This window comes from Pempheris klunzingeri, chromosome 3 (assembly GCF_042242105.1).
Source record: "Pempheris klunzingeri isolate RE-2024b chromosome 3, fPemKlu1.hap1, whole genome shotgun sequence".
Taxonomy (NCBI): Eukaryota; Metazoa; Chordata; class Actinopteri; order Acropomatiformes; family Pempheridae; genus Pempheris; species Pempheris klunzingeri.
The window spans coordinates 9,270,601-9,284,576 of record NC_092014.1 but is presented as its reverse complement, the minus strand read 5'-3'; the positions used below and the strand labels follow the sequence as shown (position 1 = coordinate 9,284,576).

The 13,976-nt window shown below is 40.8% G+C and overlaps 1 protein-coding gene across 1 annotated transcript in view; it reads left to right on the top strand.

Moving 5' to 3' along the window:
- Positions 1–13,976, top strand: part of arhgap10 (Rho GTPase activating protein 10) — a 46,322-nt gene that overhangs the window by 13,193 nt on the left and 19,153 nt on the right. Inside the window, exons 3-17 of the mRNA XM_070856588.1 lie at positions 192–253; positions 1,668–1,739; positions 1,929–2,030; positions 3,454–3,564; positions 3,813–3,917; positions 4,520–4,649; positions 5,063–5,169; positions 5,630–5,724; positions 6,412–6,493; positions 6,699–6,741; positions 6,852–6,920; positions 7,511–7,585; positions 10,491–10,575; positions 11,990–12,048; positions 13,595–13,700. Of these exons, the coding sequence (XP_070712689.1) occupies positions 192–253; positions 1,668–1,739; positions 1,929–2,030; positions 3,454–3,564; positions 3,813–3,917; positions 4,520–4,649; positions 5,063–5,169; positions 5,630–5,724; positions 6,412–6,493; positions 6,699–6,741; positions 6,852–6,920; positions 7,511–7,585; positions 10,491–10,575; positions 11,990–12,048; positions 13,595–13,700 (1,303 nt within the window). The remainder of the gene's footprint in view (positions 1–191; positions 254–1,667; positions 1,740–1,928; positions 2,031–3,453; positions 3,565–3,812; positions 3,918–4,519; positions 4,650–5,062; positions 5,170–5,629; positions 5,725–6,411; positions 6,494–6,698; positions 6,742–6,851; positions 6,921–7,510; positions 7,586–10,490; positions 10,576–11,989; positions 12,049–13,594; positions 13,701–13,976) is intronic.

Below are 13,976 nucleotides of genomic sequence, written 5' to 3'. Positions count from 1 at the left end.
TAACCACTATTTTTGTTACCATTACACAGACATGTGTTTACACAGACTGTAAATGTTTGCTTACGTTTCTTTCTCTACCAGCAAATTAAGAGCAGGTTTCAGTGTGCACCTGTAGTGGGTGCGATAGAGAGAGAGTGTGAGGCAGAAAGGTTGCATTCATTAGTGTGTTTGATTTTCTTTTTTTTGTCCAGATGAGTCTTTGCAGGAGTTCTCCTCATTCCTCAAGAATTTAGAAGACCAAAGAGAGCTCATGGTGAGAACAACCAGTCAGAACCATCTTGAAAGCCAGGGAAAATACCTGCGTTTGTGTGTGTGTGTCTGTGTCTGTCTGAGTGGGGTATTGCACTTAAATGTGTATGCCTGCACTGTGTTAATTTCAAACCAGCCTGCACCTATTACTGCCCATATTAGGTACTTGCATCTATTAATGTCTGACTCTGTCATCCACCAGAGATCCAGGCAGGCACTCATAATATAATTTTCTCCAATGTACAGTACAGTACAGTCCCAGCATCCAGGAAGACAGAGTAAACCAGCTCCCTGGTGGGTGGATCAATATTTATAGCATTAAAGCGGCTCCTCCCTTTGTGCCTGTCTAAGGGTCACTGTCACAGCACCTGCCTGGGAGTGGCTGCAGACAGGACAGGAGTGCATATTCACCTTATGACACCCAAGCTTTAAATTCCAAGATAGACTCCCATAAGCTACTTCCAGCAAAAAGGTCCACAACAATACAGCCCGTTATGACACACCACCATAAAACTTGTCCCTGCATCAGGCAGTCTTGTTAAAGTGTCTCATTTCTAAACCACAAAAATCGCACATCCAAAATGAAGGAAGTTACAACATTCTTAAAGCTTAATGTTAATGGTGATAGTGGGTTATGAAATGCTATCCTAAAGTGCTCAAAGTGTCACGCAATATACTATACTCTGGTATTAATGATGGTGCACCAGCTTCTGCTTGTTTTTTTTTTTGTTTATTTTTACTTCCGAAGGTGTTATGTAATAGATATACTTGCTCCTCATTTGAGGACTTCTTTTGATTTAAGCAGTAGGCTTGATGGACAGCAAAAGTTTCAAAAGAAACATATCTAAGACAGTCGTCTTCTTCGGGATGGGTGCACAATTTAGTGTTTGAGACTTTCTATAAACAGCAACTGTCTTGTAATGTCTGTCTGTAGTGTCTGAGGTCAGGGAGTGGGCCCATCATCAGTAGCAGACAGAGATGACTGTTTTAGCGCTAGGCTTAGACCATAATGGTAAACCCGCGGCTCAGCACAGCACTGCTCTGCAGAGTGGAATGACATCACAGTGCAAAGTAAGGAAAAGTGGGATGGGCATGCGAGCACAGACATGTCCTGCACCCAGCACAGCAGACTCACTGGGGGAATGAGAAAAAAATTCACAGACTTTATGAAGACATTAGTGGGAGACAAAGATAGTTTTAGAATAATAGTTATGTAATTTCAGTTATGTAATTTATTATATCATGGCCAGTTGTGCATCAATCACCCCTGCAGGCCTAGAAACTCTGTACAGCTGCCACTCTTCATTGGAGTTAACAAACACTTAAGACTAATGTTGTGTCATGTGAAATATTAATGATATTTTGTCATAGAGCTGAGCAGTAATGAAGGCTTTGTTCTGGCTTCTGTCTCTGTCTAGATGAGAAACATCACAGAAACCCTCATGAAACCCTTGGAGAAGTTCCGGAAAGATCATCTTGGTACAGTAAGGGTAATGTATGATGGCTTATTTCCTCTTCCCAATATGTTTTGTTGCTCTTAGTTGAGCTGTGTTTATGTTTGGTGTACTACGGCTTATGAATTACACTACACACATGACTTTGATTCCTTTGTTGCCAAGACTAATCAAATGTTTTCTTCTCCTTATATGCTTCTACTTCTTCCACTGTACCTTCTTAAGGCGGAAAGAAAGAAGTATGAGAAAGAAACGGAGAAGTACTACAGCTCTCTAGAAAAGCTTCTGAATATGTCGGCAAAGAAGAAAGAGCCACATCTACAAGAGGTATTTTTCCTTGCCTAAACTATCCAACAGATATGTAACACGCAGAATAAAAATTCATAATGACAGCAAAACCGGTGGAAAAGGTTATTTTGTTTAGTATGAGAATCCCCACTTTTTGTGTTTTGTCTTTGGTGCCTTGGGGGAGAGTCTTGCTGCAAAGCCTGTTGGACCGTGTGAGTTTCCACTGACGTGCCTTGCAGCAACAGTTTTCCTGGCTTCTTTGGAAAGGAAATGTGTACTCACTTGTGCTGTACTACCAAGGTCAAACTTGGTTGCTGTAGTTTTTGGAGCAATCCACGCTACACTGTCATGACATGAACATTTTAAATTATGGAGAATTTACAGCTGCAACCTCTTGCTAAACAATGCCTTCTTGTCTTTGCCACGCCATGCGGCCATGTAAGGCTTACCCATATGTTGTATACACCAACCAGAGAGGACACTTGAAACTGTTGACATTATGACTGCAGGCTGCTCTGTTCTCTGTGACTCTTGTGACACAAGGGTCTGTGGTACCAACACTGATTTCTATCAGGCGTGAATAAATAGGCCCAGTGATTCGTTCACAGCCAGTCAAGAGACATGAACTTCATCAATACTGCGTCAGTTATTAAGTCAATTCAATGAACAGCATTATATATTATGAGTAGCAGTATGTGAACTTTGAGCTAAATATATATATATGTATGTGTGTGTGTGTGTGTGTGTGTGTGTGTGTGTGTGTGTGTGTGTAATTCTGGGATGGCACAGTGTTTGGTGCTGTCGCCTCACAGCACGAAGGAAACAAATCTCCCTGACTAGCTGGGGCTTTTCTGTGTTTAAAGCCCCCCCATGTGCTCTGGTTCCCTCCCACATTCCAAAGACATGTAGTTTACTGTGGATTAGCTGGCAACTATAAATTGCCCATAGGTGTAAGTTTGAGTGCGTTATCTGTCTATACATGTTACCTGTATGTTCCGTGCCGTGTACCCCATCCTGCCTCCCAGCCTGCCTGCAACCCTGCAAACGATAAGCAGGTATAAGGAATGGACGGATGGATATTTTGTAATTCTGCTACAGCTGTTTTCAGATCTGTGGCACTTACATAGGTTTTCTACTGTTTTTTTTTTTTTGTGTGTGTAGCTTTTTTTTATCTGTACCGAGAGTCTAACCATAGAGGGTTTTATATATTATATAGATTATAAAGCCTTCTGAGGCCAACCTGTCAATATGAGCCCATACATACTACACATAAATGAACTTGATTTGAATATCATCAGTATTTGCACTGACCAACTTCAGTCTGCCTTTTGTAAGAGCATAATTCCATACCAAAAGAAACCTCAAATTGCACTGTATCACAAAGATGATAATGTTTCAGCTTTGCCTCCATGCATCTGACTGCCTCTATAATCATCGTGATGTGGGTTCTCCCCCTCTACAGGCAGACAGCCAGGTGGAAACCATGAGGCAGCACTTTCAGGAGGAGTCACTAGACTATGTGTGCAAACTGCAGGAGATCCAAGAGAGAAAGAAGTTTGAGTGTGTGGAGCCGGTGAGTGCCTGACCTCAGTGGCACGTCAGCACTGACATGGCTTGTGTTTTATAGTGATAAAAGCTAACAGCAATATAGGATGAGTCACTTGGGGTTACGTACTTACTTTCACTTTTACTCAATTCAGTCATGTTCTGATGTGACATGATAATCTTTTCAGACATAGTGTTTTGTTGGCAGTTTCTCTTTCACTTGCTGATTCTTAGACTAACATCTATCTGTTCTTCTCTGTGTTGTGATCTTTTTAGATGCTGGCCTTCTTTCAGACAGTCTTCACCTTTTATCACCAGGGCTTTGAGCTCGCCAAGGACTTTGACCATTACAAAAGAGCACTGCAGATCAATATTCAAAATGTAAGAAATAATAATGTTTTATTATTATATAATTGCCATCATGACAATAATTGCCTGTATACTATTTGTGTGTTCTTATTCTACCCAAAGAATGGAAAAGTCTTGATTATAATCAAGAGTAAAGCTGAAAAACATTTTGACCACTAAAGGGCACAAAGGATGGACCAAAATCTTGATATACTATTGGCATACCAAGTTCCTATGGCAAACCTATCGGCAATTTTCTACTTAACAAAGCAACTAAAGCTGAAAACGGCATCATGGGCCATTGGAGTCCTCCCACTCTGTTTACCTGTCAGATGCAAGTCCAGTATTGCCCTTTTTATCCTGATTTTGACGCCAAATCCTGAGGAAAAATAACTGACTGTGCTGCATTTATTACTTCTTCAGCCACTTGTTAACTTCATAACTCCATCGGTTTGGTTTCTCTTATTCTACAGGGACATTACAGTCTTTTCACTTAGATTGTTATTACTACTAACCATTCAACTGATACATGGAGATAAAGTTTTGGCCTCTCGTTAGGAGAGTCATCCTGCCCTAAGCACTGAGTGTCAGGAAGTGACTTCCCAGAGTGTGCGTTTGCTTCCTCTCTCTCCCAGACAAGGAGTCGATTTGAGGGCACGCGGTCTGAGGTCTACGAGCTGATGAAGAGGATCAGGGAGGCACCTCAAGAATACAGACAGACCAGCCCTATTAGTTATGAAGGCTATCTCTATGTACAGGAAAAACGTAAGACCTTTATATAGTTCAAATGTGCTCTACTATGGGGTATCATATTACACCCATTCATAACACACACTACAGTGAGGACACGTAGTATTGGCGAGAATGCATGGCAAACTCTATAAATATAAACAGACATCATGGTCCGAAGGGGTCTTTTACGGCTTTCCTTCAAATCCTAGAAAAGTGTGTAAGTGGAGTGCTTTTGCTCCATGTTAAAACATCACTTATGAAATATTTTCAGCACCTATTGTAGATTGTCAGTATCTAAGGGGTTGTTTGGACAGACTAGTATTGTCTTTCATCACGATTCAAACACATTTCTTAACCACCAGCAGATCACACTTTTTAAGATCCCACTTGTAGACACATATTGCCATTGTGAGTGTCTACGTCACATCTGCATGTTGCTCCTCCAGGGCCGCCTCCCTTTGGTTCAAGTTGGGTCAAGCGCTACAGCACATTTGTCAAAGAGCAGAAGATTCTGCACATGGTGACCTTTGACCACAGATCTGGTGGAAAGATTGTGAGTAGTCACACACAGCAGTGGGTTGATAATGCCACTCAGCTTTTATTACTCAAACAAGTTCGCTATGCAAACTTTCACTTTCAGACTCGCATGATCTTTCCATTTATTGATATTTTACTTAAACAGTTAGTTAGTACAAATGACAAATGACTAAATGGAACCCTATAAAGTGAACCAGAGTTTTTCCAGTTTAAGGTGTTTCATAACATCTTTCATTAAGGTAGTGTAAGTGAGTGGTTATGCCTGTGTCCAGTTCTGAACCTTGCCCCAGTGGAAGTGAGTACACACTGGGTCAGTTTCTACCATGTGTCCCAGGAAATCAGACAGAGTTTTGAGTGTAGAGTTCCAAAAATTGCATAATTTTGAACATAGCCAGAAAATGTGTCCCAATGAGGCAGGAGATTCCCCACAGCTGTCCACAACATTCTGTACAGTAAAGTTGCTCCTTTTTTTTCAGGGTGAGACAGAGTCTGTCACGCTCAAATCCTGTGTCCGCAAAACCACAGACATGTTGGACAGGAGGTTCTGCTTAGAACTCGATATAACAGATCGGTACGTCATCACTGTCTCTTAAACATACAACAAGGATATTAAACTTGTATTTGCAGGTATCATTTTACATTATGTTAACTTTATTTGAAAAATTTCTCCTGAAAGACCCTTACTGTAACACAGTGCAAAATATTCTCAAGGGCCTTGCCCAGACCGGCCGCAGAGCATGTAGATTATCTACTGCGATATTTCACATTAACAGTTTTGTTAAAGTTCTTGCTGATTACGCTTTGCTCTATGTGTTTTGGATTGCAGAGGGTAGAGCAGCAGGATTTGTCATGGAGCGCTGCCCTCACACCCTCAGCAGGGAGGATTTGTCACACCCTGCTGTGCCCTTCTGTAATAGATATCTCATTTTGTCACACATCTTAACTCTGCCCTGCCCCTTTTCTGTAGTATTAATAGAGGAGCAATACCCCAGATTTGGTATGGAGATTCAAGTTCACTCCTCCTTGTGATTGTGATGAGTAACTAGATATCCATCTGGTCCCACATGATTGTAGGACTCATAAACCAGCTAGGATATGACTAATGGCGCTCATATAGAGTTATTGCAAATCCAAGGTGCATGTGACCTTGGCAGAGGGTGTTTTTTCAAAGATTGCTAAGCACATTTGATGTTTTTTGTATTTACTAATATCCACTAATACCGCTGCGTAATGCTTATGTGGTATGACTCTTTCCCAGGCCAGGGACGGTGGTAACAGTACAGGCTCTGTCAGAGGATGACCAGAAGTTCTGGATGCAGGCCATGGGTGGGAAGGAGCCTGTGAGTCAGCCGCCTATACTATGTCATCATCTGCCACTCACACTTGGCTCATGTAGTCCCACTGTACTGCCATTTTATACAAAACTATTCATTTTAGTTATATATACTTCAATATACTGGCACTTTACTATATATTGGAAGACTTAAGTATAATTGATAAAATTCAAAAAAGCTTGAAGATATTTATTTATTTATTTCTTAACAGATTGGACACTATCTTGGGAGGACTTATTCTAAAGAAAGAGGAAGTAAGCAATCTTTCTTTACCAGAGTTTGTATCTGGAAAAAGCAAGCATCATTACTTTCTTTGAGTGCAAGGCTTCATCACATTTAAAGTATTTTTTTCTTACACCTGCAGTTGATGCCCAGCTGGATGATGTGGGATTGAGTTTTGTGAAGAACTCCATCAGCGCCATAGAGATAAGAGGTGAGCTTCAGATGTGTTAATTTTAAAAACCTCAGGTGAGAGATTAGAAGGTGATTTATTTGGGGAAACTTACCATTAGACTTGGAAGATAGTGAGAGACAACATGGGTGCAGTATTTTCATCTGTACACAAGGGGGCAGACTTGCTTCAATATTGAAACAAATTTCCATGTGGAGGTTACTGCAGGCACCATGCACTGTAGATAATACTAATGCCTTTCACTCAGCGTAACAATAAAGTTCTTATTAGTTTGCTTCAGTCTTCACATGCGAATCTGACCTCTTTTTCAGTCATAAGAATATCAGTTTTGGTCTAGTTGCTTCAAAATGTGAGTGTGATTAATGTGAATGCATACTTATCTTACTGAGCTTGGTTCAAATTGCAATGCCATATTAATGTGTCTGCTGTATAGTTTCCACATACAGGGTTGTTGTTGGGTGCATACCTAGTATTCCGTCCTTTGTGATTTCACTGTTCTCATTTGCCTTTTCTGTTATTGTTTGCTTTGTGTGCTCATTTTGCAGCACTTTGCAGCTGTATTAGGAAAAGTGCTACTCAATTAAAGTTATATTATTTTTATTACTTATTAGGTATTAATGACCAAGGCCTGTACAGAATTGTCGGGGTAAGCTCCAAGGTCCAGAAGCTCCTCTCATTAATGATTGGTAAGTTAAAGTCTGTCCTTTTTATTTCTACTCTGGAAATGTATTTTCATAGAAAATTGCTGGTGAGAGCTGAATAAAGTTAAAATTTTAATTTAAATGCTACTGCAGTATCTCTGAGATATTAGGCTGCCCCTAGTTAGTTGAATGTGCTGACATAATAGATGTGTCTGTCGGGGCGATTTAAAGATAGTGACTGACTATCAGCCCATGACTCAGCCTATCAGTACAGTGTCTCTCAAAGAGCAACAAGTGCTCGGGTGTATCTCTGCCTCACTTCCATTCAGTTTTATATCCCCCAATACACCCAGACTGGGTTTCTCCCATCCACATCTTCGCACATTTTGGCTTTTGCTTCATTAACACACCACGAAGATCTCTGATTTGCTGATGGATGGCTTAGTCTTGTCAGTCGCCTTTTTTTCGATTTCCTTTATGCCTCTCACTTGTCTTGAATCCCTTTCACTCTACTCCTTTTCTGTAGAGCTTGTCCTCTGTCCTTTCCATCGCTCCCTGTCTGCTCTCTGGTTTCCTGCCGTCTCCAGCAGACACCATCTCACTTTCAGCTCTGTGTTCAGAATGACAACAAACTCAGGCAGCCGCCAGCAGGTCTCAGCTTCCCCTCCAAAACTATCCAGTCTCCCAACCTGCCGACTCATGCTGTAGATTCTATTAACACTCTGCTGCAGCACTCTAAGAAGTTTCTTTAAAGCCTCGATGTGGTAAAAGATGTGTTGGCTTCGTCTGTGGTCCTGACATTCCAGATTTTATTGTGAATGAGGGAAAATACAAATATTACTTACACTTTGATGTTTGCAACTGATCGACTATATAGAGTACATGGGATATATACATTCAGATGCCCAGAGTGTATCTTATATTCTAACCCTGAAATTACTAATGTGTTTGACAGAGGTACCATTACTTGTACACAGACCAACACATTCACAAACATTTCATGCATACAACAGTTCACACTGAGTGGGAGAAGCAAGCTTTAAACCCTGAAGAAAGACTTCAGATCCTCCCACTCCTCCTCTTTTTCATCTCTCACCCACCGACATGGCCAGGGTCCAATCAGAGAGGACAGAGTGATAGAAAACGAGTCTCCCATCATATTACAGTACAAACAAAGAGATCGGCACCTATTGAATATCAGGCAACAATATAACAGGAAGAGGACTGTAAAAGTGAGCTCCATTCTGCCTCTGACCTGTCTGTTGTGCAGTACGTGGCAGGGGAGTGTATAGTGTTGTCGGGACATGGCTGTAATAGTTGCTGAGTTAAGACTTCCTAGTTCTATAGATATAATTGCAGAGTGAGGCAAATTTGAGGAATGCTGTGAGATGTTTCCAAAGTGTTTCATGGTTTAGGGTGAAAATGACCATTAATGTATTAAACACTGGATGATGTGTTCAAACAGGGTGACCTATTAATTCCAGATGCTGAAAAGGCTTTTATTGCGTCCTTTGTCTGGGAAATAAGATCTGTTAAAGGGTTAGTTTGCTTAAATTGCAAGAAAAATAGTTGAACGCTGTGACGCCCATTGCACTGTGGCGAGTGGGTTCGCCTCTTAGTTCAAGAACCAATTATGTGATAAGGAAGGGTCATCCAGTGATGTAGTTCGCCTGGTCAGCCTGGGCCCTCTAGGACAGTGGTTTCTAACCTGAGGGTTCAGGATTCCCACATTTTACCAATCAAATGTATCTAAAGTTCGTCCAAAATGCCCCACACGAAGGAGGAGTGAATAGCTATATCGCGTTATCAGTCCTAAAGCACCTCCAAAGAAGGATATTGGCAGTTTAAATGATTAAAGATGATTAAAAAGAGAAAAGAAAGAGGGGAAAAATACTTGAACTGGTCATAACTTGAATCTACAGGAAGCAACCAGTGACAAAAAGCTGGCACATTTGCTTACTCTCTCTTCCCTTTACATCCATCCTCCATTTTCTCATCTTTAAAAGTTTGTTACAGCCACCTATAGTTACTACACTTTAGTCACCACACACTGCGTTAACTAACCAATATGCTCAATGTAGATAACTACGGTAAAAAGATTACACCTTTTGAACTTGCTGCTGCTTTGTGCTTAGCAGTTTCATACCACCTCAACTGCCACTGCCAAAATTTGTTTTTTGCATCCTTGACCTAAGTCCATGGCTGATTGTGTTAGAGCAGACTACAGAGCCTATGCAGACCCCATCGCTGTCAACTCGTACACACTTACAGAGGCACAGATTTGGCTACAAACACTCCACTAAAACATTTGCTTTCAGAAGTTGATATGTAAAAGGCAATTTTGTGAAATGAGAGACAGTTTGGATAAAACCAAAAATATATGTACACACACACACACACACACACACACACACACACACATATATATATATTTATTTATTTTTTCTTAGCAACACAGACTCCCCCGTCACTCACGATGCTAAAGCATGTGTGACCTGAGCCCTGTACAGTACATGTGTCTGACTCACAACACTTCACTGACACATCTTCTGTAACTCATCAGAGGTTACTTAAGGTGTGACTAAATCCCCCTGAATTTTCAGCACAACACAGCCCCGGAGTCCCCGTGGAGCCAATGAAGTAGTAAGGGATTAATTAAACTTGTAATGAGTATAGAACCAGCAGGCCTCTGCAGAAGCTGTAACTTCCTTCCACATCCACTGGGGCTAGACTCGACCCCCAAGGCTAGTAGCGCTGCTTTTATCCTCATATGGCTAATTACAAGTCACATATTTATATTGCATATTTAGACTTTCTAGGCAGCCCACAAAATCACACACAGTCTATAACAGCTTAACGCAAAATAGTCTGGCGGTGCTTTGTTTTGTCACCCCAGTCAATGAGTTTTTGTTTTTTTAGTGAGAATGTTTCATGATTGTGATTCATTCAGATGAGAAGAGCAACGAAGTGGATCTGTCTACCAGCGAGGATTGGGACATTAAGACAATAACGAGTGCACTGAAGCTTTATCTGAGGTAAGGATCAGTGGGATGAAACACACACAGGCGCTTGAACAAATATAAACCATCTAGAGCTGCAGCAATTAGTCGATTAGTCCATTGACAGAAAACGAATCAGCCACTAACTTGATAATCACTTAATAGTTTTAGTTATTTTTCAAGTGAAAACACCAATATTCACTGTCTCAAATGTGATGATTTGATTAGTTTCTTTGTCATATATGATTGTAAACTGAACTTGGACTGTTGGCTAAATAAAACAAGCAATACACCACCTTCGGCTGTCTAAAATGCTGCCCTAAAACCATCTTTAAACACTGATGATTTTGCTAATCATTTCTTAAACCTCTGTTGTGATCAGATAGATTGACATAGATTGACTCTTACTGTCACTCACAACAGAACTAGTTTTGAACTCCACATTTTGATTCTACTTTTTGAGTAATGTGACCCCTGAACACATTTTGAGTTGCAAGTTTTATAATTTGTTGTTTAAAATGGCTACAGAGTTAATTATGCAAAGTGCCTTGGTGTAATTAACTCCTTTTGTGAGGTCACATTGCTTACTGTATGCCTATTCTACTTTCACCAACTCCTTCCAGGTTGAGGAAGAGATAGTGTGGGTGAAGTTCAAAGATTAAAAATGGGATTTGGTTACAAGAAGCTGAAGCAGTTTCATTTAAATGGCAATTTGTTTTTGTCAACATGTGCACTTAACAATAAATTGAGTTGGCTCTGCTTATTTAAATGAAAGCACAGATGTATTTTTTGAGTTTGGAATTGCCTGTTTTCCTAATAAGCACAGAAAAACACTTGCAAGAAGCTGATGCATATGTAATCAAACAAGTTTTAGGTCTGTCATGCATCAATATTGTCATGCACTATCAAAACAATGCGGTGAATAATCACCTGTTTTGATTTATCTGCTCTTTAATTTGCATGTTAATTTTGCTGCAACTCAGTCTTGTTTCAGCTCCCAAAGTGAAGCTTTACTTACTTGCTGTGTTTAAACAGGCAATACTTACTGCAACATTTAGTCCTTCTCAAACACTGTTTAAGCCAACATGGCATATCCATATTGTTATGCTATATTAAACCATGCTGAGTGTTGCACTGCCTGTGTCTGGCCTGCTGGAATAAAGCAGGGTCAATCTCCTCAGTTTCCTCTGAGGCTAAGTACCTTTGGCCACAGGCCAGCTGCAGTGTGAAAGTACCTTCAGATGAACTTGGTTATCTCAATGTGTGCACCATCTAATTCCATCCCCTGGCCTGGCCACATTAATCATTGCTGTGTGCAGACCCTATAAAACAGTGTGCAGGCTATTTCTGTCCCCCCTCGCTCATTTCAACTCTCACTTCCCCATCCAACCCTCCCCCCACCCCACCCAACCCCACCCATCTCTCTCTTTCTCCCGCTATCTCTTTGAAGGAGCCTTCCTGAGCCGTTGATGACCTATGGACTTTACAAGGAGTTTATTAGCCCCGCAAGTAAGTTTGACCACTTCACAAACCGCCAGTTAATCTGAGTCTGGACAATAAGCAAACAGTGTATACTTTAGCTGTATCACAATGAAAAGGACATTTCATCAGTTCAGGCGCTGGAGTCTATTGGTTTGTTCTTCCTCAGTGGGTTATTGAAAACATGCAGTCAAGTGAAAAACAGCTAAATTGCTTTTTACTAACTTTTTGTAAACTATTTACCAATTTTAAGCAGGTGATACTCTTAAGTAAAACATTAATAGTCTAAAGACCATTGGTCTGTTTGTGTCTTGAATGCTAATTAGGATATATCCACAACTGTCCTCATCTTTAGACTTTTAAACACAATGACAATGGGTCTCTAAAAAGGCATTTTGCTGTACCTTCATGTCCTCTGTGTGCTCACTAATGTGTGTTAGTAAATCCCACCATCTGAGGACACTCTTGTCCTGTTATTTGATGAGAAATGTTAATATATTTGTTGTTAACATCCAGTGAATACTGTTGCTCTATTCAGGTGGACCAAAAAACCTTTCATCTTACTACCATACTTCAAACTGTTTTACAACACTGTTTTTGTATTTCTCATTTCTGTCTGTTTTAACTTGCTACTAAAAAATTGTGACCAAATAAGCCACTCAGGGCCAAAGCTAAAAGGGTCAAAGTGATAAATATGCTGTAATTTGCGTGCCCCCAAATGGTCCAGTGAGTGACCTTGAGCAGCAAAAAGACACGTTTCTTTTCGCCCACATAGCATCATTTATGTATGAAATGTTTTTAAAGCAAGCCAAACTTGAATCTTATTACAACAAGTGCTATAATTGGATCAGGTTGACATTTTTATCAGGCGCTTGCAATGCCCTCATAACGAGGGGGAAAAAATGGATTAGCAATGAATATTTTTTTTGATGGATGACAGCATCCATAAGAAGCTTTTTCCATGTTTAAATCCTTGTCGTTCCCATAGTAATGATATTTTGTGTGGCTGTGTATGTGTATGTGTGGGCGGTCAGATGCCCATGTGTGAGGAAATGTTTAAGAGATGATCTTGGGGGGTTTAACACAACCCTTTTATACGGTAGCGACAGTAACGTAAAGCTATCTCCTTCGCCAGCATAGTGGTCCCTGCTGCCAAATTCTGGGAGGCTTCAGACTATATATCACTATCACACCTCTTCTCCACTTAGTTAAACTGGAAGGTATCATCCTCTAACCCTTATACCTGAGGGCAATAGCCTCTGATTATTGTGTCCTTAAAGGTCCACTAACTTTTGATTTTACAGAATGGATCCAAATAGTTTTAAGGACTTCTGTGGTGATAGAGGGTTCAATCCTTCCACTAAATTACTTTTTTGGTGTTACTGTATCTTAAACTCCAGATTTTGCACTGCAAAAGTCAACAGCATATGTAGTGTATCATTATCTCTTTAAGTTTACTGTTTGCTAATGCTGTACAGTATTCAATCGCAGCTGCGCTGGCTCTTTGCCACCTGAGTAGCGCTGAGAAATCCTTGTAGTTTAATGCGTGTGCATGGCTCCCTGTGCGTCTCAACAGAGGGCGGTAGTCCAGAGTCTCGCATCCAAGCCGTCCACTGCCTGGTCCACAAACTACCGGAGAGGAATCGACAAGTCCTCGGGCTGCTTATGAAGCATCTGGCCAAGTGAGTGGAGTGCTCATAGTTCCTTGGTCATAGTTCACCCAATCTCCACCCCCTCTCTCTCTCAGTTCTCTCTTTCTGCTCTTCCTGTCTGTCTCCTCATTCTCACTCCACATGCTTTTTCTCTCTCTCTCCCTCACTCCCACTCTCTTCACTCCCCCTTCCCTGCTGTCACATCTCTTCTCTGTCTACTCAGTGACTGCTGGGTAAGAAAATTGATGCTGCTAGCATCTTAACATTTTTTGGCCTTTTCTTAGGGCATTTTTATACACATTTAAA